General features: G+C 41.1%; 2 protein-coding genes across 4 annotated transcripts in view; one reads left to right on the top strand and one right to left on the bottom strand.

Moving 5' to 3' along the window:
• Positions 1-23,069, bottom strand: part of Gtf2h1 (general transcription factor IIH subunit 1) — a 28,770-nt gene extending 5,701 nt beyond the window's left edge. Inside the window, exons 1-12 of one of the 2 annotated variants that reach the window (XM_075952971.1) lie at positions 22,778-23,069; positions 15,054-15,222; positions 12,519-12,711; positions 11,495-11,657; positions 9,423-9,516; positions 7,984-8,133; positions 7,776-7,855; positions 4,806-4,933; positions 4,605-4,692; positions 3,053-3,141; positions 1,350-1,467; positions 166-256 (exon numbers count right to left, since the gene is read on the bottom strand). In XM_075952971.1, the coding sequence (XP_075809086.1) occupies positions 166-256; positions 1,350-1,467; positions 3,053-3,141; positions 4,605-4,692; positions 4,806-4,933; positions 7,776-7,855; positions 7,984-8,133; positions 9,423-9,516; positions 11,495-11,657; positions 12,519-12,711; positions 15,054-15,207 (1,348 nt within the window). In that variant the 5' untranslated portion in view covers positions 15,208-15,222; positions 22,778-23,069. Of the gene's footprint in view, positions 1-165; positions 257-1,349; positions 1,468-3,052; positions 3,142-4,604; positions 4,693-4,805; positions 4,934-7,775; positions 7,856-7,983; positions 8,134-9,422; positions 9,517-11,494; positions 11,658-12,518; positions 12,712-15,053; positions 15,226-22,777 lie in introns of both variants that reach the window. The other variant, XM_075952972.1, reaches the window with a different exon arrangement.
• A 156-nt stretch (positions 23,070-23,225) lies between these two features.
• Positions 23,226-25,503, top strand: part of Hps5 (HPS5 biogenesis of lysosomal organelles complex 2 subunit 2) — a 40,361-nt gene continuing 38,083 nt past the window's right edge. The window contains exon 1 of one of the 2 annotated variants that reach the window (XM_075952969.1): positions 23,226-23,559. The gene's annotated coding sequence lies outside the window, so the exon portion shown is untranslated. Of the gene's footprint in view, positions 23,560-25,137; positions 25,208-25,503 lie in introns of those variants that run through there. The other variant, XM_075952970.1, reaches the window with a different exon arrangement.

Here is a 25,503-nt window from a genome sequence, read left to right as displayed (position 1 = left end):
AACTGACTCTGTAAGCTGTTCTGACCTCCACATGTGTCAACACTCAGACAACCTCTCTACTCCCAATAAAGAAACTTAGCAGTCAATTAAAGAAAAGGCAAGCCATCACACGCTTACATTTCCTTAGTACTAAACAAGGGAAGGAGAGAAGGGCCCAGAACATACGGTTTACGGCTTGCTGTGTCCCTCCCTGCATAAGTGCTCCTCCAGGTGACAGGGCTGCGATGGTGCTGCTAGCAGCACTGCTTGAGAGAACCTGAAAGAAATGAATTAGAAGCTGACTTAGCATCCTTTTGGAATTCCCCCCCTCCCCCCAAAGACAGGGTTTCTCTGTGTTATCTTTGGCTGTGCTGAACTCGCTTTGTAGCTCAGGCTGGCCTTGAACTCAGAGACCCACCTGCCTCTGCCTCCCAAAGGTGTGCACCACCATGCCCAGCTCGGCATTTGTCTTATAGCAGTTTTATTCCTATGCAAACATGTTATGAACAGTAACCAGAGTGAAACACTTTTTTGACGCTAGAAATGGTCTGTGTAGAAAACCCCATATACCAGGAATACAGTAGATCCCTTAACAGAACCTTTGAAAAAAATTGATTTTACTACTACTTTTTATATATGTGTGTCTGTGTTAGTGAATATATATATGTGTGTGTGTGTGTGTGTGTGTGTGTGCGTGCCATTGGCATCCAGAAAAGAGTATCAGATCCCATGGAGCTGAGTTACAAGTGGCTGTGAGAGTTAACCACTGTGGGTTATGGGAGCCAGATGTTGAGTCCTTTGAAACAAGAGTAGCATATACTACTAGTCTCTGAACTACATAACTATCTTTCTGGCCTTCGCAATTTTGATTTTTGAGGTTTTAGTTTCTTATAGTCAACTATGGTCTGACAAAACTAAATAGGTGACACCAAGATAGCTCAGTTTGTAAAGGTGCTTGCTGGCAAGTTTGACAACCAGAGCTTAATCCCAGGACCCATATGGTGGAGAGAACTGACTACCCCAGGTTGCCCTGTATGCTTTGAGCTAGTTATGCAACTGCTTTGCCCCCCCCCCCCCTTTTTTTGAGACTGGGTTTCTTTGTGTAGCTTTGGCTGTCCTGGAACTTACTCTGTAGACCAGGTTTTCCTGGAACTCACAGAGATCCACCTGCTTCTGCCTCCCCAGTGCTGAGATTAAAGGTGTATACCATTAGGCCCACTCAGTTTCCTAACTGAAAAGGGCCTCTTGTAACCCAGTAGAAAAACAAACAAATAAACAAATGTTCTGTTACACAGCTCACTCCAGTTGTGCTTATAATGTGGGGTAGCAGCTACAAGAATTCTGGCTTTCAAGCAGTAAAAGTCACCTACCTGAGTTAAGTTGGGTGTATAAGCTTCCATTTCTTGTCTAATACTTTGAAAAGAATTAATAATGTCCTGACTTGTTGCATACTGTAATGACTGAATTGGAGTAGGACCATGATAATACCTGGAGGTTAGCACAGAAGAAATAACCGATTAAACATAGAAAAGGTGTTCAATATCAGTCTTTCAAATATTTTAGCATAAACAAAACATTCATTCCCCATGTCAAAAACTGATACCACACTTGAAAAATTTAAAGTTACTAATTTCTTTTTAAAATAATTTTACTGTTATTATTTGAGTTAATATGTATGTTATGTGGTGGTAGGCAGGTAGGCGCATGTAAGTGCAGGTGCCTGTGGAGACCAGAGGTGTTGGATCCCCTGGAGGTGGAGTTACAGGTGGTTGGGAGCCATCTGATATGGGTGTTGGGAACAAACTGGAGTCCTCTGTTAAGAACAACATGTGTTCTTCACCATGAAGTGATCTCTCCAGCCCTTATAATTTAATTTCTATAAAAGGCAGTAAGAAAAAAAAAATAGCATGAAGATCCAAAATTTGAGCCTGTGAAGTGGCTCAGAGGATAAAGGTACCTGCTAAGTCTGACGACTTGAGCTGGGTCCCAAGTGAAAAGAGGAAACAGATCCCAAGCTGTTGTGACTTCTACACATTTGCTGTGACATTCACACATACTGACTTCCACACTTCTGTGACACACATACATATATACCAATAAGTGTAATAATAGTTTTCTTGCTGGGCAGTGGTGGTGTATGTCTTTAATCCCAGCACTCGGGAGGCAGAGACAGGCGGATCTCTGAGTTTGAGGCCATCCTGGTCTACGGAATGAGTTCCAGGACAGGCTCCAAAGCTACAGAGAAACCCTGTCTCAAAAAACTAAAAACAACAACAAACAACAAAAAAATTAGTTCTTGGCTTTAATCATTTAGAATGCATTTCAGGTGGTTACACACACCTTTCTTTTTCTTTTTCTTTCTTTTTTTAGATTTATTTATTTATTATGTATACAGTGTTTTGCCTGGGTGTATGCTTGTACACCAGAAGAGGGCACCAGATCTCATTGCAGATGGTTGTGAGCCACCATGTGGTTGCTGGAAATTGAACTCAGACCTCTGGAAGAGTAGTCAGTGCTCTTAACCTCTGAGCCATCTCTCCAGCTCCCCCTCCCCTTTTTGGTTTTTCAAGACAAGGTGTATTTGTACAGCTCTGCCTGTCCTGGACCTTGCTCTGTAGACCAGACTGGCCTAGAACTCCCTGAGACCAGCCTGCCTCTGCCTCCCCAGTGCTGGGATTAAAGACATGCGCTACCACCAGCTATGTTTTTTTTAATGACCCATTTTATGAATGTCTTGCCTGCATGTATGTCTGCACACCACATGTGTCTGGTATGATTAGAGGTCAGGAGCGAGTCAGATCTCCTGGAACTGGAGTTCCAGATGAGTCTTACTAGTCCAGGCTGGCCTTCAATTTGCTGCACAGCCAAAGATATCTTTGAACTACTGCTCCTCCTATTTCCTCCCTCTTGCTGAGGTCACAGGAACGGACAATCATACCCAGTTCACAAAGTAAACATTCAAAAAGAAAACTGTATACTGTACTTTTATAGCAGCCAAACTGACTTTAGACTTTCAGAGTACATTCTGTATTGACTATGACATAAGTGTTTCACTTCTATCAGCCAAACTGACCTGTCTGACTTCTTGAGATTCAGTGCAATTGTTTTCACAGAATTGTTGTTTCCCAAGTCTTCATATTCAATGGACTCCTGTAGCTTCGCCTACAATTGACAAGGTATTTTTAATTTTGTCAGAAACTCACTAAAAACTAAAATTAAGCCGAGAATGAAAAAGGAAGCCTTCCCACCACGGAGCTAGAAATGGCTAAGCTGGTGTTCTTACCAATAATAAACATGAAGTACTGTGACGTGCTCGTCTCCACCCCCTTCCCCTAAGACAGGGTTACTCTGTGTAGCCCTGTCTGTCCTGGAACTCACACTGTAGACTAGGCTGGCCTAGAACTCCCTGAGATCAGCCTACCCCTGCCTCCCAAGCCCTGGGATTAAAGGCATGCAACACCGTCAAGCCATATTGGGTATAACTAAGACAGTTCCTCTGCGTATCCCTGGCAGGTTTCAAATTTAACCAGATCCACCTGCCTTTGCCTCCTGAGTGCTGATATCAAAGCGGTGCACCACCATACCTGGCCTTTAAAAAATGTGTATGAATGATATGTAGTATATGATATATAGACTTTTGATCCTATCTCAGTGTGCTAAAGGTTGGGATTGCAGGTGTACCTATTATATCTGGTGCTATCAGCTCTTTTTGAAGCAATACAGACATTCTCCATTTTGAATTAGGCCATACATATCCTACTATAATAAGTTGAAAATATTGCTAAGTTGAAAATGTGTTTAAAATCCTGATAAGGCTATCATAAAAATCGTAATCGTAACATGGGGGCTCATCTATATGCCTCTTTTTTTGGTGCCGAGGAATCAAACCCAGCATCTTGTGACTCTTAGTAAATTCTTTACCACTATGTTATGTCTCAGCCCCATTAATTCTAACAACGTTACAATGGCCGCATATACCTCATCTGTATGAATATGCTAAAGACATCAACTTTTTGCTTTTGTCTCGACTGCAGTCCTGTGTTAGGTATTTCTATCTAAATCTTTACACACTGCTCCCATCTTTTCCATAAATGTGTGGAATAGGAGAGTATAAACCTTTAAACTTCTCATGTGTACTGCTTAACTGGTCTCTAAGTATCCTTTCTGTAAACAGGAGAAGGGACTTAGAATGCAATGAAATAATGAGCAAGTAGCTACTTTGATCCACAATTCCTCATTCTCTCAAAGGAGAGAATGTTTTTAACCTTGAAATACTAGTTTAATGTTAGGAACAATTAACTTTCTTTGCAAACAAATACATGAAACTTTTTATCTACTGTCTTTGTTGAAAAATTTCCCCCAGAAAACAGAATCACACACATACACAATTTATATGTACACACAGGGAAGGAAAAATTGAATAAAAACTACTGATCAGAACTGAGTCAATGGAAAGTTTGCTGGTTAAGCCGACACTGAGTTTTATAATGTTCTGCAAGTGATGGTAATGCCTCTTCTTGGTTAAAATCAAAACCAGCCTTAGGAAATAATAAGCAATATAAAGAATTTAGATACTTATACCCAGAGAAATGCAATCCCCAAATGGCTTAACTTGATGTCCATACCCTTTTGACTGCTGGCTGAAAGCAGTCTGCATCTCCAGAATTTCCATCTATGCTGCTGGGCTCACCATTCTGTCCATTTTGTGCTTGTCTTAAAAACAAATGGAAAACAAGCTCATGTTAAAATTGCTTAACTGAACACTATCACCATTTCACCTGGTTATCCTGAAAAGGTCAGTGACAGTCTCTACAAGTATACTTAACTGTTTCCTGAGACCAGCAGCCAGGACCATGGCACTGTGGTGGTTAAACCTTTTGATGATGGCAGCATTACTATTTTCCTTTATGGATTTGGAATTGGAAGTAGATGGCAAAGAGCAAATGCCATAACCCTGTGAGAAACAAGTAAATACCAAAATAAAAATTTGACTTATTATGGAATACACAATTGGGTAACTAGATATGGAGTACACACTTTCTGTTGGGACACAGAAAGAAGTGAAATCCTGGGACTTGTTTGCCATTCAGCACATACCACCCAATGAGAGATCTGGTCTAGACTATCAGGTCAGTGATCCTAAGTAATAACCTGGCACAATTACACTCTTGGTCTCATAGTGGCACAAGTATTATATGGGTAGTTAACTGTTTTCTGCTTGGATTCCAGGCTTGATCCACATCCACAGGCAACAACTCATGCTTGATACAAAAGACCTAATCAAAAGTTGTGATTTGAGAAATCACAGGTGCAAAGCAGTGAACCGCTACTATTTAAAGTATTTTCTGAATGTCTCATGTCCACATCCATATATTGACAGTGCCAGATTCATCAAATTACCCTCAAAACAAAACAATTACTCCCTACAAAATGCCCAACAACAACCAAAACCACCACCAACAAAAACCTCCCAAAGTCCAAAAAAAAAAAAAAAAAAAAAAAAAAAAAAAAAAAAAGCCAGGTTTGATAGAGAATGTCTTTAATCTGGCCCTCAGGAGCCAGGGGCAGGTGGATCTCTTAAATTCAAGGCCAGCCTGGGCTATAGAGAAATGCTGTCTTTAAAACAACCAGAATCTTAAAGGAAAAAAAAAAAACCCCTGAAATCACAGTGTCATTTTTCTCAGTAGTGCAGTTACTGAAAAGCTGCCCATGCTTCAGTAAATAAACTACCATGGTCATGAAAGAAACCCTGACAAAACTCAGTGGGTCACAAACATACAAAAGACATGAAAGTAGAAGACTTATTGGGAAATTTCATCAGGAGAGGGGAACAGCAGGGGTATTGGAGTGAACATGACTAAAATTCATCATGTTCATGCACACAATGATCTAAAGAAACAGAAAATGACAAGGTGCATGGAAGCTAAGGAACAACGGCTCAAGTTGCACCTGTCCCTGTACACACGTGCACACAAACACATACAGGCTCAAAATGAACAAACAAGAAGATGCAGATTCAACTCCTGGTTTTATTATATTTTCCAGCTGTTAGTCAGGGCATGTGATCAACTTTCTAAGGTCTAACTACAACCAGTCCCAACCCCTGCAGTTATCCATATCATCCTTACTGTTTTCTTCACAATTTTTCATTTGACAACTGCCACTCAATCTGTTCTCAGCAAAAAATGTAGCTGCCCTGAGTCAGCCTACTCTTGCTCAGTGGCCTTCCCTAGCACATGGTATAATTTTTTTTGTAATTATTTGATAAATTATTAAAACCCTGTAAGCCAGCCAGTTTGTTAAGGTTAGAAAATAAAGGAGCTATGAGGGTACATGATCAGCATTACTGGAGGGGAGGTGGTTCAAGCCACTACCTAAGCAAATGCTAATGCTTTTTAAATAAAACACAGGAGAGCCAAGAACAGGTCCGTGAGGATCATCAAAGGTTTGTTTCATTCTGAATATGAAATACCTAAGCAGAGGAACCAGACAGAGTACTCAATGGTTAAGGGCACTTGCAAAGGGTACAGGCCCAGTTCCCAGAACCCACATAGCAACTCACAACTGTCTGTAACTTCAGTTCCAGGGTATTGGATGCCCTCTTTTTGCACTCATGGGCACATTACCTGCATGTACATGGCACCCATTCAAACAAGCAGGTAGGCAAACTAAATTTTTTTTTCATAAAAATTTAAATAAATACCAATCTTACAGTTGAGTAAATGATTTGGCACCTTTGGAGTTAGATCATTACGTAATTAGTATTCACAGAAATGAGCAAGAGGCCTGGAGTCATAACCGTATGGGTTAATACCAATAGAGGCTGGCAGATAAGCAAATAGATGTATGCTTGTTTACTAGAACAATGGGAGCGAGTTCAGTTTCTGGAGAACTGCTCATGGGGAAAGCTTAAAAATTATTTCTAAAAAGGTTAAGCAATTCACAGAGAACTGAGTTCTTTTTTTTTAAATAAATTTATTTATTTATTATGTATATAATATTCTGTCTGTGTGTATGCCTGCAGGCCAGCAGGCCAGAAGAGGGCATCAGACCTCATTACAGATGGCTGTGAGCCACCATGTGGTTACTGGGAATTGAACTCAGGACCTTTGGAAGAGCAGGCAGTGCTCTTAACCTCTGAGCCATCTCTCCAGCCCGAGAACTGAGTTCTTTAAGGCAATTTTAACTTACTTCTTTTTTTTTTAAAGGTTTATTTATTTACTATGTACAAAGTGTTCAGCCTCCATGCCTGCAGGCCAGAAGAGGGCACCAGATCTCATTACAGATGGTTGTGAGCCACCATGTGGTTGCTGGGAATTGAACTCAGGACCTCCGGAAGAGTTCTTAACCTCTGAGCCATCTCTCCAGCCCCTTTAACTTACTTCTTAAAGCATGTGTGTATGATCTATGTGTGTGGTGAGCACGGGTGCTCACGTGGAAGTCACAGGACAACTTTTGTGACCTGGTTCTCTCCTCCCACTGTGGGATCTGGGGCTCAAACTCAGGAGGTCAGCCTGTGAAACAAGTACTTTCGCTCCATTGAGTTAACTCATTGGTAGCCTAAGACAATTTTAATGGCAAATAGCAGTACCAAAAAGTCCCCGCCCCACTTAAAAAAAAAAAAGGATGGAGACTCAAACTCAGGGCTTGTTGAATACTGAAAAGCACTTCTGACACGTTAACAGTACTCTTTTTAGTTTAGGGTATTACAAGTGGATTATCTAATTTAGGGCATATTTAAAACAGAAACACTGAAAACCAAGAAAAGATCATTTTGTCTCTTTATTACTTCTTACCTCATCTAACGATTTATCTTCCAAAGCTGTCAAATCTAGCATTGGGTTTTTTACTCCTAATGAAACCATTGTTTTTAATCCTAGAAAAATCAATGAAAACACAGGTTTAAAGCTCATCTTTCTCAGATATATTTAAAAGATATTATTAGTAGGTCTAAGAGTCAAGAATGGCGAGGTGAGTGTCAAAGGGCCAGAGAGAGACGCTTACCCTTTTCATCTATTTTGGCACATTCTGCAAAGAGATCCTTTGATCCTGTATTTAGTCGGTCCCTGTGAAAATAATGAGACTGGAAAAAACGTGTCCAGAACTCCTTTTCCGTCATGTTGTGTGGTACAGTTTCTGCATATTTCATTTTTACTGTGGGGAGAAAAAAAACCCCCACATAAGATCTTATATAATGAGTTCCTATTTCTTAAGAACCTTTCAACTTAAGAACTGGATAAATACTGAAAGTTTTCATGACACTCATATACTACAGGATTATAAATATGGAATAAAATTTAATAGATTTAGGTGAGGTACCATCTATGAATCTTTACAAACTATAGACATCATTTACAAACCACAAACATTTTTTTCAATAGCATACTTGGAAATCAGACCTCACTAATACAAGAAAATGTTAGTTGGTGGAGAATGAAACTGTTAACACTCATGGCACTACCAGTTCAGCTCCCCTGGAAGCTTCCAGTTTAGTTATCAGTGTTTAGAATCACTGCCATTTACTGTTTAGGTCATCCTAGAGCAAACTGTTTTCTTTGTACATTAGTTCCTTATTAGTACCTACTTCATAGTATATTTATGATGATTAAATATATATACAAAGGGAACACTAAAGTCTGTGCTAATATTCTAGAACAGTGGTTCCCAACTTGTGGGTCATGATTCCTTTGGGGGCTGCATATCAGATATTTACATTACAATTCATGACACTAGCAAAATTACAATTATAAAGTAGCAACGAAATAATTTTATGGTTGGAGGTTACCACATGAGTAACTAACTGTATTAAAGGGTTGCAGCATTAAGAAAGTTGAACTACTGTCCTAGAAATGGCAAGCAGCCGTCGCTGGATAGGTAAGACCAGACAGTATCTGACTCAAGGAATACTATTTAGAGAGTAGAGTAACTGAGAAAGCCATGGCTCTCATTCTTGGCTGCGTACCACAAGCCATCAGGGCTGGGGTCAAGGCAGGAGTGAGGGGATGAGCTGGGAGTGGGGCAGAACAGCACACTTACTGTTATCTGCAGCATTCACTTACTCCAGCTGTGCTGAAGGCTAAAGAGCCCCTGATAGGCTTTTCATTTCTACAAATAGAATTCATCTAAACAATTCCTTTAATCATCTAAAGTTAAAATCAGTAACTGGGCTGGGCAGTGGTGATGCACACCTTTAATCCCAGGACTTGGAAGGCAGAGGCAGGCAGATCTCTGTGGGTTCACGGCCAGCCTGGTCTACAAAGTGAGTTCCAGGACAGCCAGGGCTGTTACACAGAGAAACCCTGTCTTGAAAAAACAAAAACAACCAAAATCCCAAACAAACCAACAAACAAAAAACAACAACAACAACAACAACAAAAAAAAACAAACCCAACCCAAACCAAACCAAACCCAAACCAACCCCCCCAAAACTTGAGTCATCTTACCTGCTGGGTAGGTCCTAAATATAGATTCAATGATATCAGAAGTTAAGTTATATCTCAAACCATTACAGCCATCTGTTTGGGGCCGGACATCAGCCTAAAACAAAGACCACAAATATAGGTACTTACATACATTTGTTAGATATTCACAGAGTATATCTAAGCTCCCAAAGGATAATACAAAGGTGAAACAGACTTGTGAGCAAACTGTAGACAGAGCAAGCCCCATACACCAACCCTATACATAGGATAGGGCTTAAATAAGCCTGGACTTGTTTGTCAGATTCCAGGAGACTTGTAAGCCTGCTTCTTTGTAAGTCTGAAATGGTTAAAAAGACATGCTCAACAGTGGCCAACATCGAGATCTAGTCTGTGTATAGCTGCCAAAGCCTCTGTGAACATTGGCTAGTAGTTAAATGGACACTGGCTAACTGGTTTCCTTAGGAAAGGATCTATGAATCTGACTCACCGCTAATCCCCCAGAAACATACTAAATACATGTAACAGCTATTCATAGTTTTTAGTTTGTCTGCTGAGACAGGGATTCTTTGGAACCAGCTTAGGCTGGAACTCTCTAAATAGTCCACGTTGGCCTCGACCTCAAGATCCTCCTACCTCTGCCTCCCAAGTGCAGGGATTACAGGTACACACATTCCTGGCTTCCTAGTCATATTCTTGTTAATGAGTAAATATTGATCTCATCCTTTTCCTATAAAAAAAAGACCCACTTCTTAATTGAAAAGATAATGCAGCCCTAATTTTCCTATTAGATAGGTTTCATGGTCATTTTTCCAAATGATTGTACATTTAAGTCTGTATTATGAGTGAAATACAGCCATCATTTTACAAAAGTACCAGAGCTGGGTGTGGTGACACACGTCTGTAATCTTACTTCTCTAGAAGCAAAGGCAGGAAGATCGACTCAAGTTTGAGGCCAGCCAGGGCTATAGCCCTGTATACAGTAAGATCTTACCTCAGTGTAAAAATACCATTTACATTTAAAAGATTATTTTAGAAGACTACCATTGACAACAAAATTTCCTTTCTCTTTGAACCAGGTCTCACTATGTAACTGCTCTGGAACTCATACAGACCAGGCTTCCTTGAACTCAGAAATCTACCTGCCACCTGACTCGTGTGCTGGGATTAAAGGCATTTGCCCTTACATCTAGAGACAATAAAATTTTCACCAATCTACTTCAAAGAAAATGCCAAAATTTTCAAGAGAAACTGCTTTTTTGGCTTGGAAAGATGACTCAGAGGGTAAAGTCCAGGAAGATTGAGTATCAATGGCCAGAACAAACTAAGATAAATTGGATGCCGCAGGGCATGTGTCATCCCTGTACTGCTACAGAAAAATAGAAGGGGGAAACAGGAAAAGCTCTGAAGCGACTGAGCCAGGACACCTGGCAGATGCAGGAAAAAACAAACCCCGAAACCCAGAGACTTGGTTCACAAGCAGAAGTAAGGACCAACACCTAAAGCTATCCCCTGATCTCCATATGCACACTAAGGCACACACACATGTGCCTGTATTTATACACCCCCCCAAACCCAGAGGATTTTCCCTTTTTTTGTTGAGACATTTTCTCACATAATTGAGTGGGGGTCTGAATGCGAGGCTCTCTAAGTCTCAGACATATGAATATTTGGTTCCCAGTTAGCAGCTGTTTGAGTACGATTAGGAGGTATGGCCTTGCTGGACCAAGTATTTTACTGCGGTTGGGCTTTGAGGTTTCAAAAGTTTCACACCAATCCCAGAGATGTAAGCTTTCAGGCCCTGTTCTGGTAGCCTGTTGTCATGCCTTTGCTCATTCATCATAGACTCTAACTCTCTGCAACTGAAAGCTCCATTTAATTCTTTTATAAGCTGCCTTGGTCATAGTGTTTTATTACAGCTATAGAAAAATATTAATATATTGAGACTGTTCTTCAACTACCGATCCTCCTGCCTCTACCTCCTAAGTGTTGGTATTACAGATACGTTCCTCCAACCCCTAAATATCCCTATTATAAAAATGCTGGAGTTTTCCTATTCCTAGTTTTCCCTTCAGAAATCTAGAAAGGTCACATACCAGAAATGCTGCAGAAATGCCAACATCCTGCTTGTAACTGGATGTAGAACTATCTGTTGAATTCACATTTAAACGATTGGCCCAGAATTCCTCAGCACTGATTACTTGGCTCATAACAAGGTCTTTATAGAGCTGGAATAAAACTGGATCTTCTTGGAGCATTCTGGTGATAGATATAGTAAATGTAATTAAACTTCTGTGATATTCACATGACTCCTTTCATTTTGTGATGGTTGCGCAGTAGAATTCACTGGATTAGATAATTTTTAGAGTAATAAATGAAGTACAAATAAAGGGAAGGAAGTGCGAAGAAGCAGACTAAATTTTCTAAAACAAAGAACTGGTCTTATACATCTTTGCATGCTTACAATACAAAGTGCACTTTGTATTTGAACAGTACTGTATTTTCCCCACACACAAGGTGAACAAGAGAAGGAACAGTCAGAGTTCACAGTACTCATTCATCATTTTAACAAGCACAAGGAACTATAAGTACCAATAACTTGGACAGATATTGTTAAATGAAATAATTTCTATTTCCAGAAAATTTCACCGCTTTTTTATCTTTATCTTTCACACTATGATTTTTTTTTAAATTGTTTTTTAAATAATTGAATAAAGGCTTTTATTAGGGTATAAGGAAACAAAAAACTAAGCACACAGGGAGAAAGAGCCTCTGGTGGTAGTGGTGGGTGGGGAGAGTGAAGGGGGATGACTCAGAACTCTGAAACCCCACAATATGGATTCTGGGCTTCTTATTCACAAACATACTTCTAATAGTTTAGTATCTTCTGTTATAAGAACTGGGGAAAGAGCAAACAACCAGTGTAATGTCAGGTCTCCTAATCAAATGATAGACCTGATGCAGTAACTTTTAGGGCTGCACGGTCTTGTCAGAAGTCACACAGCAAACACATGTTAAAAGTAGAGAATCAGAGGCAATGACTGCACGGATCCTTTTTTCCTACAGAAGGGAATGTGCCAAGCCCTTAGTAGAGTGGGGAAGCAGAATCTACACTTTTACCTGTTCTTTTCTTCCAGTTCTTTATTGGCTTTCCGCTTGAACTTGGGCAGTAACTGCTGAAGCAGGTCCTTCACTGCATCCCGTTCTTTCACCGCTGTGCTTTCATTGGAAAAATGGAAGTTTGTTGTGTCCCCCGCATGCAGGACCAGCTGAAGTTGAATTTTAGCTTTTCCTTCTGGACTGATTTTCTGGCCTATAAGCATGAAGCTAATTAGACGAGGACACTCAGACTGTAATCCCAGCACTTGGGAGTTGGAAGCAGGACAATCAGAACTTCAAGGACAACCTGGGCTATATCACCAAGCCTGAGCCTAGCTTAGGATACAGAAGATCCTGCCTTAAAAGCAAGTAAGCAACAATGGAAGTGAGAATAACCCGAGTACATTCTATAAATGCATGACATTGTCAAAAAAAGTTTTAATATGAAGAAAAAAAAGAGAGTGAAACTGAGAGTGAATGATTAAGGAACAACCTGGGAGATGGCAACAGGTAGTGGAATTCTTGCTCATTTCCTATGAGGATCGCACATGTGATTCTCAGCAATGCAAAAACTTACCTGTCTCTAAACAAACCCCAAGCATACAGGTATTGAGAATATTTTATACTTTGGAAGAGGTCAGAGTCCACAATCAATGGGCCTTTTTCTTTGGAGGCAGGGCCTCTTATAGCCCAGGCTGTTCCCAAGCTCTGTTTGTAGCTAGAGATGACCTTGATCTTTTGATCTTCTTTCCTCTATGTAGTATGTGCTAGGATGTGCCACCACACTGGGTTTATGTAGTGTTGGGGACCAAACTCAGGGCTTTGTACGTGCTACACAAGAGCCCTACCTACTGAGCTACATTCTTAGTCACTGAAGATTTTCTTCATCTTCATCATCATCACTACCACCATGAGCATTTGAAGATTAAAATTGCTTAATTATATGTACACAGCAAAACTTGTGTTCTTTTTCTTATGTATTCTGTCTTCATGTATGTATGTGCACCATGTGTATGGCCTGGTGCCAAGGAAGCCAGAAGAGGGTGTTGGATCCCACCCCAAAACTGAAGTTACAGATGGTTGGGAGCCGGCATGGGGTCTTCTTGCAAGAACAGCAAGTACTCTTTTAACATCTGAGTCATCTTTCTAGTCCCAGAACCCATGTTCTTAATAAATGGCTGTCATGGCAACAGTGCTTTCCTTCCTCAAAGAGTTGGAGACGGAGGGCTTTGTCCCACTAAATTGGCAGGCAACTCATGGCAGTGTGGCACACTGTACAGAGTTCTCACTTTAACGTAAATAGATTTCTGATATGTGTGTGTATGGAGTGAGGGAGAGACAGACAGACACATATACTCAGAATGTCTCTCATTTTGTAGTCCAAGCTGGCTTGAAACATGGCTGACCTGGAATTTGCCATGTAGATCTGCCTGTCCCTGAATCTTGAGTGCTAAATTTAAGGCTTACACCATCCACCCAGTCCTTTATTTCCTATTTCTAAGCAATACTAATACAAGTAGCTCCCAGTTATAAAAGGAATTGTTTTTTTTATTATTTCTTTGGGAAATTAAGATCCTAAGTTATTTCAACGGAAAAAAACAGGTAGGGATCTCGGTCATTTCCAGCTGTCATAGGGAGCTGAATCGCTGGGAAAGGACTGTTACTTGCACACAAAGGATGTTTATTGGCATGTTCATTGCTTTTTAGTTTTAGCGCAAAATCTACAAGACTTTTATCTATGAGAAAACTCCTATAAATAAGTGGATCTATACTAATGGTCACAGTTAAGGACTCTCCTAAGTTTATTCTTATTCAAGACCCCCCCCCCCCCACAGTTTAGGTGATTGCAGAAATATCTTTCAAGTTAAAGATTCCAAATTTCTGATGCACTTAAACCTACTGTTCAACTGCAAAATACTATACATTTTGAGCAAATTCCAAGATAACCTTGCAAATACGGAAAAAGAAGGTATGTTGATTTTAGCCTTTAAAGGTCAATGTTCTTGGGTAGGGTATTGTAACTCAGTGGTAGAGTGTGCACCCAGAACGCAAAGAGTCCTTGTGTCTGATCCCCAAGGGCTCCTACTGCGACCTCAAAAGCTCCGTATACCTCCATCTACCTTTGTTATAAAGTTGAATCTACTTTTTCCAACAGATAATAGCCATATCAAAATTAGGTAACTTGCCTAAATGCAATATTTTGGTGAAGGGACAATCTGCCATCTTCTACCAACTTACCTACAAAATCTCAAAGATATTAGTACATAGTTTTATTATGTGAAACTATCTGTAGTAAAAGATTCTAAAGTAATCCTTAATTGTCCTTCAAGAGAGAACAGTTATGTACCAGCATGCATATCACCTCAAAGCAATATTATGGAACTTTTCAAAGTACACATGGAAAAAAAATTTTTTTTTTTAAATAAAGATAGGTTTACACTATGTAAATCTGCAAGGTATTTGATGATCCTATTTTATAATTACCACTGTATGTTCTTCAAATATAAAATATAAAACTGTCAGACTACACATCAGATGTTAGTACATATGACTTACATTTAATATCTGCATACATATGGCTGATTGTAAATCTATCTTTGCCTTCAGGTGCCCAAGCAATTCTTTCTGCCATGAGGTACAGTGCTCCATCCTGCTTCTTCTGACGAACCTTCTTCACTATCAGCAACACTTCTTCAGATGAAGTTGCCATGATGCCTATAAGGTGCTACTGGGGGGAAGGGCGAGGGAGAAAAATCAAGTACATAAATGTAGGTTAAAAATAAGTAAATAAAAATGGATGTATAGGGGTTGGAGAGATAGATGGCTCAGTGGTTAAAAGTACATGGTGCTTTTTCAGAGGACCCAGGCTGGATTCCCAGCACCCATATGGTGGTTCATAACTGTCTGTAACTCCAGGTTGACCAAACTCCAGGGATCTAATATTCTCTTCTGGCTTCTGCAGGCATAATGTACCTGTGGTTCACATACATACATGGAGGCAAAACACCCATACAAATTAAAAATAAATAGATGTATAACTAACACACCAAGGGCATTCTGACTCTTTTAAAAATTGTGTATGTCTACATACCACAATCCAAACCACACAGAACATTTTTAGAACACCCCCAATGCTTCTCCATGCTTGTTTCTAGTCAATTCTTTTCTCAAGCAGCTAATTCCCGATTTGTATTATCCCAATTTTATTTTTAGCACAGGAATGCTAGTAATGGCATGCTATGAGCATGCCTGTAATCTAGTACTCAGGATTGTGAGGAAGGAAGATCAGAGTTCAAGGCCAGTGTGCACAATAGTAAGACAGTTTTCAAGAGTGGTGGGGCGTGTCGTGAAGAAGAAGCAATGGCAGATTATACAAGGTGCCATTATAAACTTTATTTAATCTCATTTAGTCTCTACTTAATAATCTTCTGAAGCAGCCTCTATTGTTAGTTAAGTTTTATAGATAAGAAAACTGTTGTGAGATACCAAGATGTTTTTCTGAAGCATCCAAATGACCTCACAGTTACACTACATATGTCACGTATGTTCTACATGTATGACTAGACGGACAGACAAGTTGATTATTTCCCCTGATTATCTACAAAACCATGAATTTTTGCATTGCAGGAGCTGATTTCCCTGGATCCCACAAGATGACAAAAGAGAACTGATTCCTGACAGCTGTCCTCTGACTTTCCAGAAGGTAAGCTGTATTTTATGAGTTGGTATGCACACATGCACTCATAGACTGAATAAAATTGTTGGGAAGCTCCACCCAGTTCCATTCCTCCCATTCCAGACCCCTGAGAATGCCCACCAAGCCATCAGCAGCATTTCCTCCTCCTCTGGAACTCAAGACCCCCTACAGGCTATTTAAGACCCGCTAGACCTGCCACATGCTCTCCCCATCCTGCCTTCCTAAAAGTCACAGGAAGTGCTCTGCCTTGCTTTGCTCTGTTTATTAAATCTGGATTTATTAATAAGTTTGATCTGGCTTATCCCTTCAGAGGAGGAACCCAATAACTGGGGATCCATGACTTATCAAAAATGACTAGCACTTAGGGGAAGAAGGCTAAATGATGGCTGTCTATTCTACATAGTGAGCTCTAGGACAACCAAGGCTACATATAGGGAAACCGTGGCTCAAACGGATTAAAGCCAGAATAAAAAAGTCTTACCAATAGTTGAATATTTATAAAACCAAATGTAGAATAACATGTGGGTAAGAACTAAAAAAGCATTAGTTATTTTTAATTTTGCAAGAGTAAATATCTACTTTGTAACATTTATGGAGCTACGAACACCCCCTCCCCCCGTTTTTTGGTATAGCAGAGCTATCCTGGAACTCGGATCAGCCTGGCCTCAAAGACAGAGATCTGCCTGCCTCTGCCTCTCACGTGCTGGGATTAAAGGCCTGTGCCACCACTGCCTGGCATCTGTTAAATGCTTAATATCAAGTTTGTATAGATATCCCTAACAAGTAATTAGGAAAAATTTAAATGCTCACCCTGACTACAGATTGTAAAATGATATTATGCACTATACAAAACACATTTCAGGAAACATCAATCAAAACCCGTGAAAGATTGGAGAAAAGTTAGGAGGGAGTTACTACATAATTACCCCAATAATGTTAATCAGTAGTTTGAAGAAAAGCTCCAGCAAGGACAGCCTATAGCAGAAGCTTCCAATGAACTGGGCTTAAAAAACAACAGCGGGGAAGGTAAGAAAACAAATGGAGTGAAGACAAAATCTGGAAAGTAAAGAGTTCAGTACATCAACAGAACGGAGTTTTAGTACTTAACAATGGCCTTTCCTACAGAACACAGAATCTATTTCCACTAAAATTTATTTGAAGCAAGGCTGAGATGCCGCTCAGAGGTTGAATGTTATCTCTAGGCCCTGGTTTAATCTTCCCCATTAAAAATTAAAAAATTCAGAAATAAGTTATTGAACAGTAGGCACAACTGTCAATTGTCTCAGATAATTTGCTTGCCAAGTTTTTCTGGTCATCTGTAGTATCTTTGTTAGTATAAACAGGACACATTTGGAAGAGCTAAGAGACCCACTGGGGTCACCCTACAATGGCTTCTGTGATTTTCAGATTCCTTGGAGGAATTTCCTTGTGTTTTTCCCCACAGAACTCCGTAAGAGCTATAATATTTCTTTTATGAAAAGTACTGCTGTAGGCTACTTTAAACCCAATGCGGTCAATGAAAAGATGTATTATTTTATGGAATTATCTGTCATAAGACTCTTTACAGTTAAAACCCTGCACGAAGCTGCATGTGTATGTCTTTGTTCTCAGACTTGATACAGTTTTCTCTCTCTGCTCAACTGTGGTTTCATCAATTTTATTTTGAGTGGATTCTAATCTCTGAAGTTATTATTCTTTTCTAATATTCTCCTCATAGCACTTACTTTGGGGTGTTTTGAGACAGGGTTTCTCTATGTAGCTCTGGCCATCCTGGAAGTTACTTTGTAGTACAGGCTGGCCTGGAACTCACAGAGATCTCCCTGCCTCTGCCTCCTGAGTGTTAGAATTGAAGGTCTGCATCACCACCATCTTGTTAATAAAGTTAAGTAATTCTCCTGAAGCAGAATGCATAGGCCTTCATGGCTCTGCACCAGGTCTTCTGATAGATTATGGCTTCCTGAATTGTGTTTTTATGAGGTCCCTGAGTATGTGAAAGTGTGGGCCTGTTTCTTGTGCCTTCTCGAGGGCTCTTTTCTTCTTTCTGCTTGTTTTGTCAAATTCTGACAAATTTTTTTTTAAAAAAATCTTACTATATTTTATTTTGTTATTATCCCTTGGGAGTGGATCTGGATGAGAACTAGAAAGAGAAGAGGGAGGAAAAACTATATATCAGAATATATTATGTGAGGGGAAAAAAATCTATTCTCAATAAAAGAAAAAATCATTTAATTAAAAAAAAGGGGGAGGACACAAAATAGTCTCCAAAACCAAGATCTTATAATATACAAAATTAAAGGATACACCGCTTTTCAGCAAAATGTGCTGAACATGTATGTCTATATAACATATTTCCTTAATATTTTACAATGTAAAGGTATGACTAAAAACTTTACAAAAACACCACCCCCTTTCAAAACTATAAGCATATTTTCAAATTCCACCACAAGTAAACTACCATTTGTTTTAAAGCCTCGGAGATCATACTGGCTGTGGTTTGAGCTCTGTATATTAAATGCAGTTTGGGTTCATAGTACCATGTTTTTCTTAGAGATGGAACCCAGGAGTAAAGTTTCACTTTTCTCTTCTCAGCCCTAATGTCCCTGAAGTGGGCACTGTTTGGCATGAAATATTTAACACTGCTGTTACATGTTTCTCAGAACCAGCAGCCCAAGTTGGCATTTAGGATATGTGTATACTTTAAATACTTCTCTTGACTTCCAAAGGTTTCTGAAATATTGGAAATCATAACATGAAATCCATAACAATATGAGATCCATAACAATGGGATCAAATTGCACTATATTTTACCTTCCAGCATTAAATATGTGAAAAAACATGTATATATCCCTTGGTAGACTGCAAGCTTTAGAAAGATCAAGGTTCAATGTGTTGTGTTCATTATAATATAGCACCCAGCAGCACAGCATAATCCTCAAAAGGATCTATTATGTACTTATAAAATTGAAAGAAAATCTTTATGGAAGAATTCAGCCTTGCTAGGATACAAGAAATCTATACATATCTATCTTCAACTCAACTACAGGATACTATAGCTTTCTATTCATAGACCAGACAGTCATTTTTCACTAAGATTCCTGAAATTGGATCCTGCCCTAGAAAGATCTGGCCCTAACATTTTAGGAAAAATTTACAATGGTTCAACAGAAATCTTTAATTTTTGAATGTCTCTAAATTTCCATTACCTACCTCTTCTATCAAAGTATACAGAAAGATAAACTCTTTTATCTTTAGCACTCTTGTTTCCTGGGAAGGAGGTATACAAGAGTGAGCTATATCTACTAGCCTAAGACATGGTATTTGCTCAGGATATCAAAGGCAGAATGAAGAACTGCCATGTTCAAAGGCAGTCTGAGATACATGGTAAGATCCCATCTTAAAGAAAATGAGTGGGGAAAAAAAGAAAATAAAACGAGTGAAAAGAGAGCGAGAATGCTTGCTATCGAGTAATCAAAAAATGTTTTACCAGTACAACAACACAGGAAATAAAACCTCGGAGGTTCCTTTTTGCAAAGGAACCCCACAGGGGTTGGAGAGATGGTTTATTAGTTTAGAGCATTTGCTGTTCTCAATTGATGGGGACCTGGATTTGGTTGCTAGCAACTTCAATTCCAGGGGATCTGATGGTCTCTCTTCTGGCCTCCTCAGGCACCAGGCACATAGGTAGTGGGGGCACACACATACATGTAGGCAAAACAACCACACAAAACCACAAAAATTAAAAGGAAACCACAGTGGACTGTTATTGTTATAAGCATGGTTTCACAAACGAAGTACTAAGGAAAATACTAAGTGCACGATAGAAGGAAATAGGCAAATACCCACTAATAAAAAACTGCATGCTGATAGAGTATTATCACTAAACTTAAGAGAACTCCAGTGCTAGGATCAAAAGGCATGCACCACCATACCCATTGCTTTACTACTTTTAACTGATTCTTTTTTTGACTGCAATTATCTTCCAGGTATTTTTAAAGAACACATACTCCTCTGTACTTCACTTATTTCTGCTGTGGAATATTCCGTCTGAATACTGTGTGAATATATGTCACCATGATTGGTTTAATAAACAAACTGACTGGCCAATAGCTAAGCAGGATAAAGTTAGGTGGGAAAGCCAAACTGAGAAAGATGGGATGAGGAAGGGTGGAGTCAGGAGTTGCCAGCTAGATTGAGCCGGAAACACAAAGTGGGATAGAGGTAAAAATCCACAAGCCTCAGGGCAGCACAAAAATCAATGAAAATGGTTTAAGTTGTAAGAGCTAATTAGTAACAAGCTTGAGCTATTAGCCCAGCATTTATAATTTATATTAAGTCTCTGAGTCGGTTATTTGGGAGCAGGCAGCTAGAACAGGAAAACACCTATACTTTTCTTTTTCTGAGACAGTGTTTCAATACGTAGTCCTGACTGGCCTGGCACTTACTATGTAGACCAGGCTAACCTCAAACGCAAGAGAATCACTGCCTCTACCCACCAGGTGCCTGGACTAAGGGCCTAGCTCTTAAAACTGCTTCTATATATCTGTACTTCTGTAACTACTGTAAAAGAAATTCAAACCCATCAATCTCATTCAGTTGGCCAAGTAAATACAACAGATCTCTCCTTTTAAACTGGGTGTGGTGGGGCTGGAGAGATGGCTCAGCAGTTAAGAGCACTGCCTGCTCTTCCAAAGGTCTTGAGTTCAATTCCCAGTAACCACTTGGTGGCTCGCAACCATCTGTAATGAGATCTGGTGCCTTCTTCTGGCATGCAGGCATACATGCAGACAGAATACTGTATACATAATAAATAAATAAATAAATTGGGTGTGGTGGCTCAAGCCTATAATCCCAGCACTTAGGAGGCAGAACTGTCTCTATTGAGTTCAAGGACACTTTTTACTACACTCAGGAGACCCTGCTTCGAAAAAGATTCAAGCCTGTTAGCTAATTTAGGCACAAAATTCTTTCCAGAGTTGTCCTTATAAGACATCAGGATGCCACCAGAGGTTATATCCCCGTTTTACGATCTCGTCATGTGGCTATTCTGGTTTTGGATTTTAAGAATCTTTGATTAGGCGGGGTGGCGGCGGCACATGCCTTTAATCCTAGCACTCGTGAGTTTGAGTTCCAGGATAGCCAGAACTGTTTCACACAGAAATCCTGCCTCGAAAAACAAAAACAAAAAACAAAACTTAAGGTTTTGACAACTGTGACTCAGTGGTTTCCAAATGGTGTTTTTAGGGGATGTCCTTAGAGATAAGATGCTGACCCACCTAAATTCAGATTCAATGCAGCACATTGATTTTTTTTATGTTGGAATTCCAGACAAAAATTCATGGGAAAAATGTTTCTCTTTAAAATGTTTTAAAAATCACAAGTCTGGGACAGGGACAGGGACAGGGGTAGGGTATGGTGGTGCACTAAGGAGGCAGAGACAGGTGGATCTCTGAGTTTGAGGCCAGCCTGGTCTACAAAACAAGTTCCAGGACAGACAGTAATATAGAGAAACCTTTTCTCGAAAGACAAACAAAAAACAAAGAAAAAAAAGAAGGAAACCCCAAGTTTGGCTATTGAGAATATTGTACGGGGCCAGACCTGGTTGTTTTCAGACCTGTCACTTTTCTGTGCCCAGGCCTGCATGCTTATCAGCCTGCACTGAGCTGGACCCACAGTCCTCTATTTTTTTTCTTTGCCGGTTCTGGTGACGAAATCCAGCACCTTACACATGTCCAGCAGGCACCACTAACTTTGAGCTGCATTCCTGACTCACAAACCTCTGTTTTACCCTGTTTTAAACTGGAGTCTTTGAATGAACAACAACCACCAAAAGAAAACGCACAAAAGTAAGATTAAATTGTGTCTATGTGAGGATACAACTTCCGGTAATCGGTTCTCGCCTTCCAACACGTGGGTCCCACAGATGGAACTCAGGCTTAGCAGCCACCTTTACCAGCTGAGCCATCTCACCGCCGCCCTGGGCAAGTTTTAACATCTTTCTCCCACCCTTATTTTACAGATGGCAAAAATGGGCATGTAAGCGTCAATTTCGCCGCAACTTAGCCTTTGAGAACACCGGAGAATTTACAAAAATAATCGCACATTGCCATGTATCGGTCCACTTTCCATTCCATGGCTGTCAAGCCGGTCATAACTAAAACTGGGTGTATGGCTCACACTTAATTAACAGTTTGAAGAGCGGGATGACAGGTGGGAGCAAAAAGGCACGCAGCCACCAAGGTGGGGACTTCTCCTACAAGAACCGAAAGACTCTCCCGGGCAGGCTTTCTAACGGGAAGGGCCTGAGTGTCCCGGAGAGGCCTCACTTCCTGCATTCTCGGGAGGTGAGTCTGACCCGGTAAAACCTTCGAGTCCGTCTCGCCGGAAGAACGGAATGCCTTCAGGCAGTCGCTTAAGGGTCAGGGCACCTCCTTCCCATTTCGGGTTAAGGAGGGCAAGCCACCCAGCCAGCTTGCGGGGCCGTGAAGACTTCTACAGCGAGGGGCCGAACCCGCGCCGTCCCGCGCCCCCGGGGCCTGTCAGACCCTCACCGCCCGCCCACCCCCATTCTTCGGTCTGAACTCACCAGGTGGGAGCTACTGCCTCCGGCCTGGGCTCCGGGAACCACGTCCGGTCACAGTTAGCTCCGCCGCGCTCCTCACAGCCGCTGCAGGGGCGAGGCTGAAACCCAGCCGCCGCAGCCGTCGCCACCGCCTCTGTTGCCGGGGGGTCTCGCCTCCATCGCTGGCTGCGAGGGCGCTGAGGGCACGTGACCGGAAGTTCGAGGGCGGGCCTCCGGGGCACGTGACCGCCGCTGCGGCCGCCATGACACCTTCCGCTAGCTCCAGCCCTCCCCCACCGATTCCCGCCTGTTTTGTTTCCCGTCTCCGGTCTCTAGTGGCGAAGAGTTTCGGAGGTTCGGCTTGCCTCGTCGTTCTGCCCAGAGATCACCCGGTCTGGATCGGCGGCGCGTCCTCGGCCCGCGGCGGCTCTCCTACTGCAGGCCGCAGGGAGCGTAATCGCGACCGCGGCCGGAGGGGGAGGGACCGCGCGCGGGGAGGGGCGTGACTGTCACGTGACGAGGAAGTGCCGTTAACAGCGCTTTCTCCGCGTCCCCGGCGCCGCTGGATGACGTCGGCGAGGGCGGGGTGGGACTTGTGGGGACCAGGATTCGAGTCTGGAGTTGAGGTTCCGCTGTCAGTGCGTGGGGTCTGTGAGGCCGGCGGACGGAAGCGGCTGCTGGGCTTTGGAGGCGTCGCGGCTGGCTTGTCAGCCTGCAGCTCTGTGAGCGTCGCTCGGAATACCCGCGTCCCAGACTCTCCTCCTCCACAGCGACAGACGCCGTTTAAAGTCACGGCGGTTTGAAAGGTAGTTGTGATTGACGAGAGCTTGTGGTAAGGGACTGCTCTGCTCACCCTCGTCTCCAGCGGGGCCTCCAGGACCTAGAACACGGCAGGCTCTCGCAACGTGGAATGAACGAATGCATGCATGCATGCATGCATGCATGAATGGATGCATGAGCGAGTTATTAATTTTTCTGAGGCAGAGTTTCCTGATCATTATTTCCTGAACAGGACGATTCTCTTCTGGAAATAAAGTCTGCTAATCCCCCTCTGCATAATTTCTTCAGTTTTTGTTACCCTTGTCTCTGTGGAGTCTTTCCTCCCGTGCACCTGGTGGGACTAGGTGCGTTGTGATTTGCGCTGGCCGTGTAAGCAGCAGCCATTGTCTACTGCTCTTGATTATCATCAGGATAATCCGGGGAAGTGGAGAAAACGTTTCCATTTTTCGTGTGCTCTACTTTCTGTTATTATTGGGGAGAAGGTGGCATGATACAGCACACATAGAGGACAACTTTGTGTATTTGGGTCTCTCTTTCCAATTGCTGTGAGTTCTTGGGACCAAAGTCAGGGCTCCTCCTCCTCGTCTTCTTCCTTTCTCTTGTGTAGTCTACTTTCAGGCCTACTTTTTGTGAGCGTTGTGACCCTTGGGAAATCCAACCTTTTAAAAAGATGTTAGATGTTCACTGATTTTTAGCAAGCATTTGCTACCACCTTCTACAAGTTTGGCATTTTTATAAGTTTTTATTTCATTTTATTTATCTGCTAGCACACAGAAGCAATGTTTAAACTCAGCTTTTTAGAAAAGTAGGGCCTATTGGTTCGAACAGCATAATTAAAACTACAGAAGTTCACCTTTCTGGAAAGAAAGAACAGGATAGTCCAGAATAGTTGAATAATAGGAGAGAGGGTAAGGAGATGAAGCTAAAAAGGAAGTACTGAGGAGATAACATTGTATGGAAAAGGAAGCTATTCTTTGCTTTTAGCTACTACTAGTAACAAATGAGTTTTAAGTCTTCTCTACTCAGAATGTCAAAAGAGAGGCTTTCTTCTTTCCCACAGAGTTTCTGGGTAAAGGGTATGCCTCATCTTCCCCTCCTCATAACTTACTCCTTACTTTTAAATCCACGTTTTCTAGCATCTGCCCGTAGCACTTTACAGGAATTGTGTAAATTCTCCACAGTAAATCCTTCAGTGACTCTGCAACCTACCAAATTAAGTTTAGGTCCCTTGACTTTAAGACTGGAAGCGTTTTGTACCTCAAGCCTAAATTATGGCAATAGCTTTCTTATTCTGTTATTTCCATTTTATATTTAACTGAGGACAAGACTTGTATTCTCTGACTACCTTCAGCACTTTCTGCCTCTCCTCTTTCAGCTCTGCCTGCAGCCCTTCCCCCTTCTCATGATAAAAGCTGGCCTGGGAACAGTGTACTCCTTTAGGATGTTTTCTCTGACTGTGATTCCTTATGAGAGCTGTGGTATATAGTATGGTATTTGTGATTTTCTCTTTATTTGACTGGAACTGGTTTCTGGAATTCTTTTATTGATCATGTCTGTCCTCACAACTATCCCTGTTATTTTACTATTTAAGATAAATGACTGGAGGCTGGAAAAACAACTTTGCGGTTAAGAGCACTGTGTGACCTCCAGAGGATGCTCTTCCAGACGACTCAGGTTCAATTCCTAGCACCCACATGACAACTCACAACTTTCTTTAGCTCTTCTTCTAGGGGATCTGACAAACACCAATGAATATAAAATAAAAATAAACTAATTAGAAAAAGATAAATGACTGAAATTTTTCTTGGGTAAGGAATTGTCAAATACTTTGAGTATAGTCATGCTAAATTTTGTTTGCTTTGTTTCAGAATATATAGAATATACAATTATAGAGGTCAAGTTGAACTGAGAACATAATAGTAGCATAGAATACATGTATATAATTAAAAAAAATCACAAAGGCAGGCAGG

Source organism: Microtus pennsylvanicus, chromosome 18, assembly GCF_037038515.1.
Source record: "Microtus pennsylvanicus isolate mMicPen1 chromosome 18, mMicPen1.hap1, whole genome shotgun sequence".
NCBI classification, from domain to species: domain Eukaryota; kingdom Metazoa; phylum Chordata; class Mammalia; order Rodentia; family Cricetidae; genus Microtus; species Microtus pennsylvanicus.
Note: the sequence above shows the minus strand (reverse complement) of the source record. Positions and strands in the feature narration are given on the sequence as shown.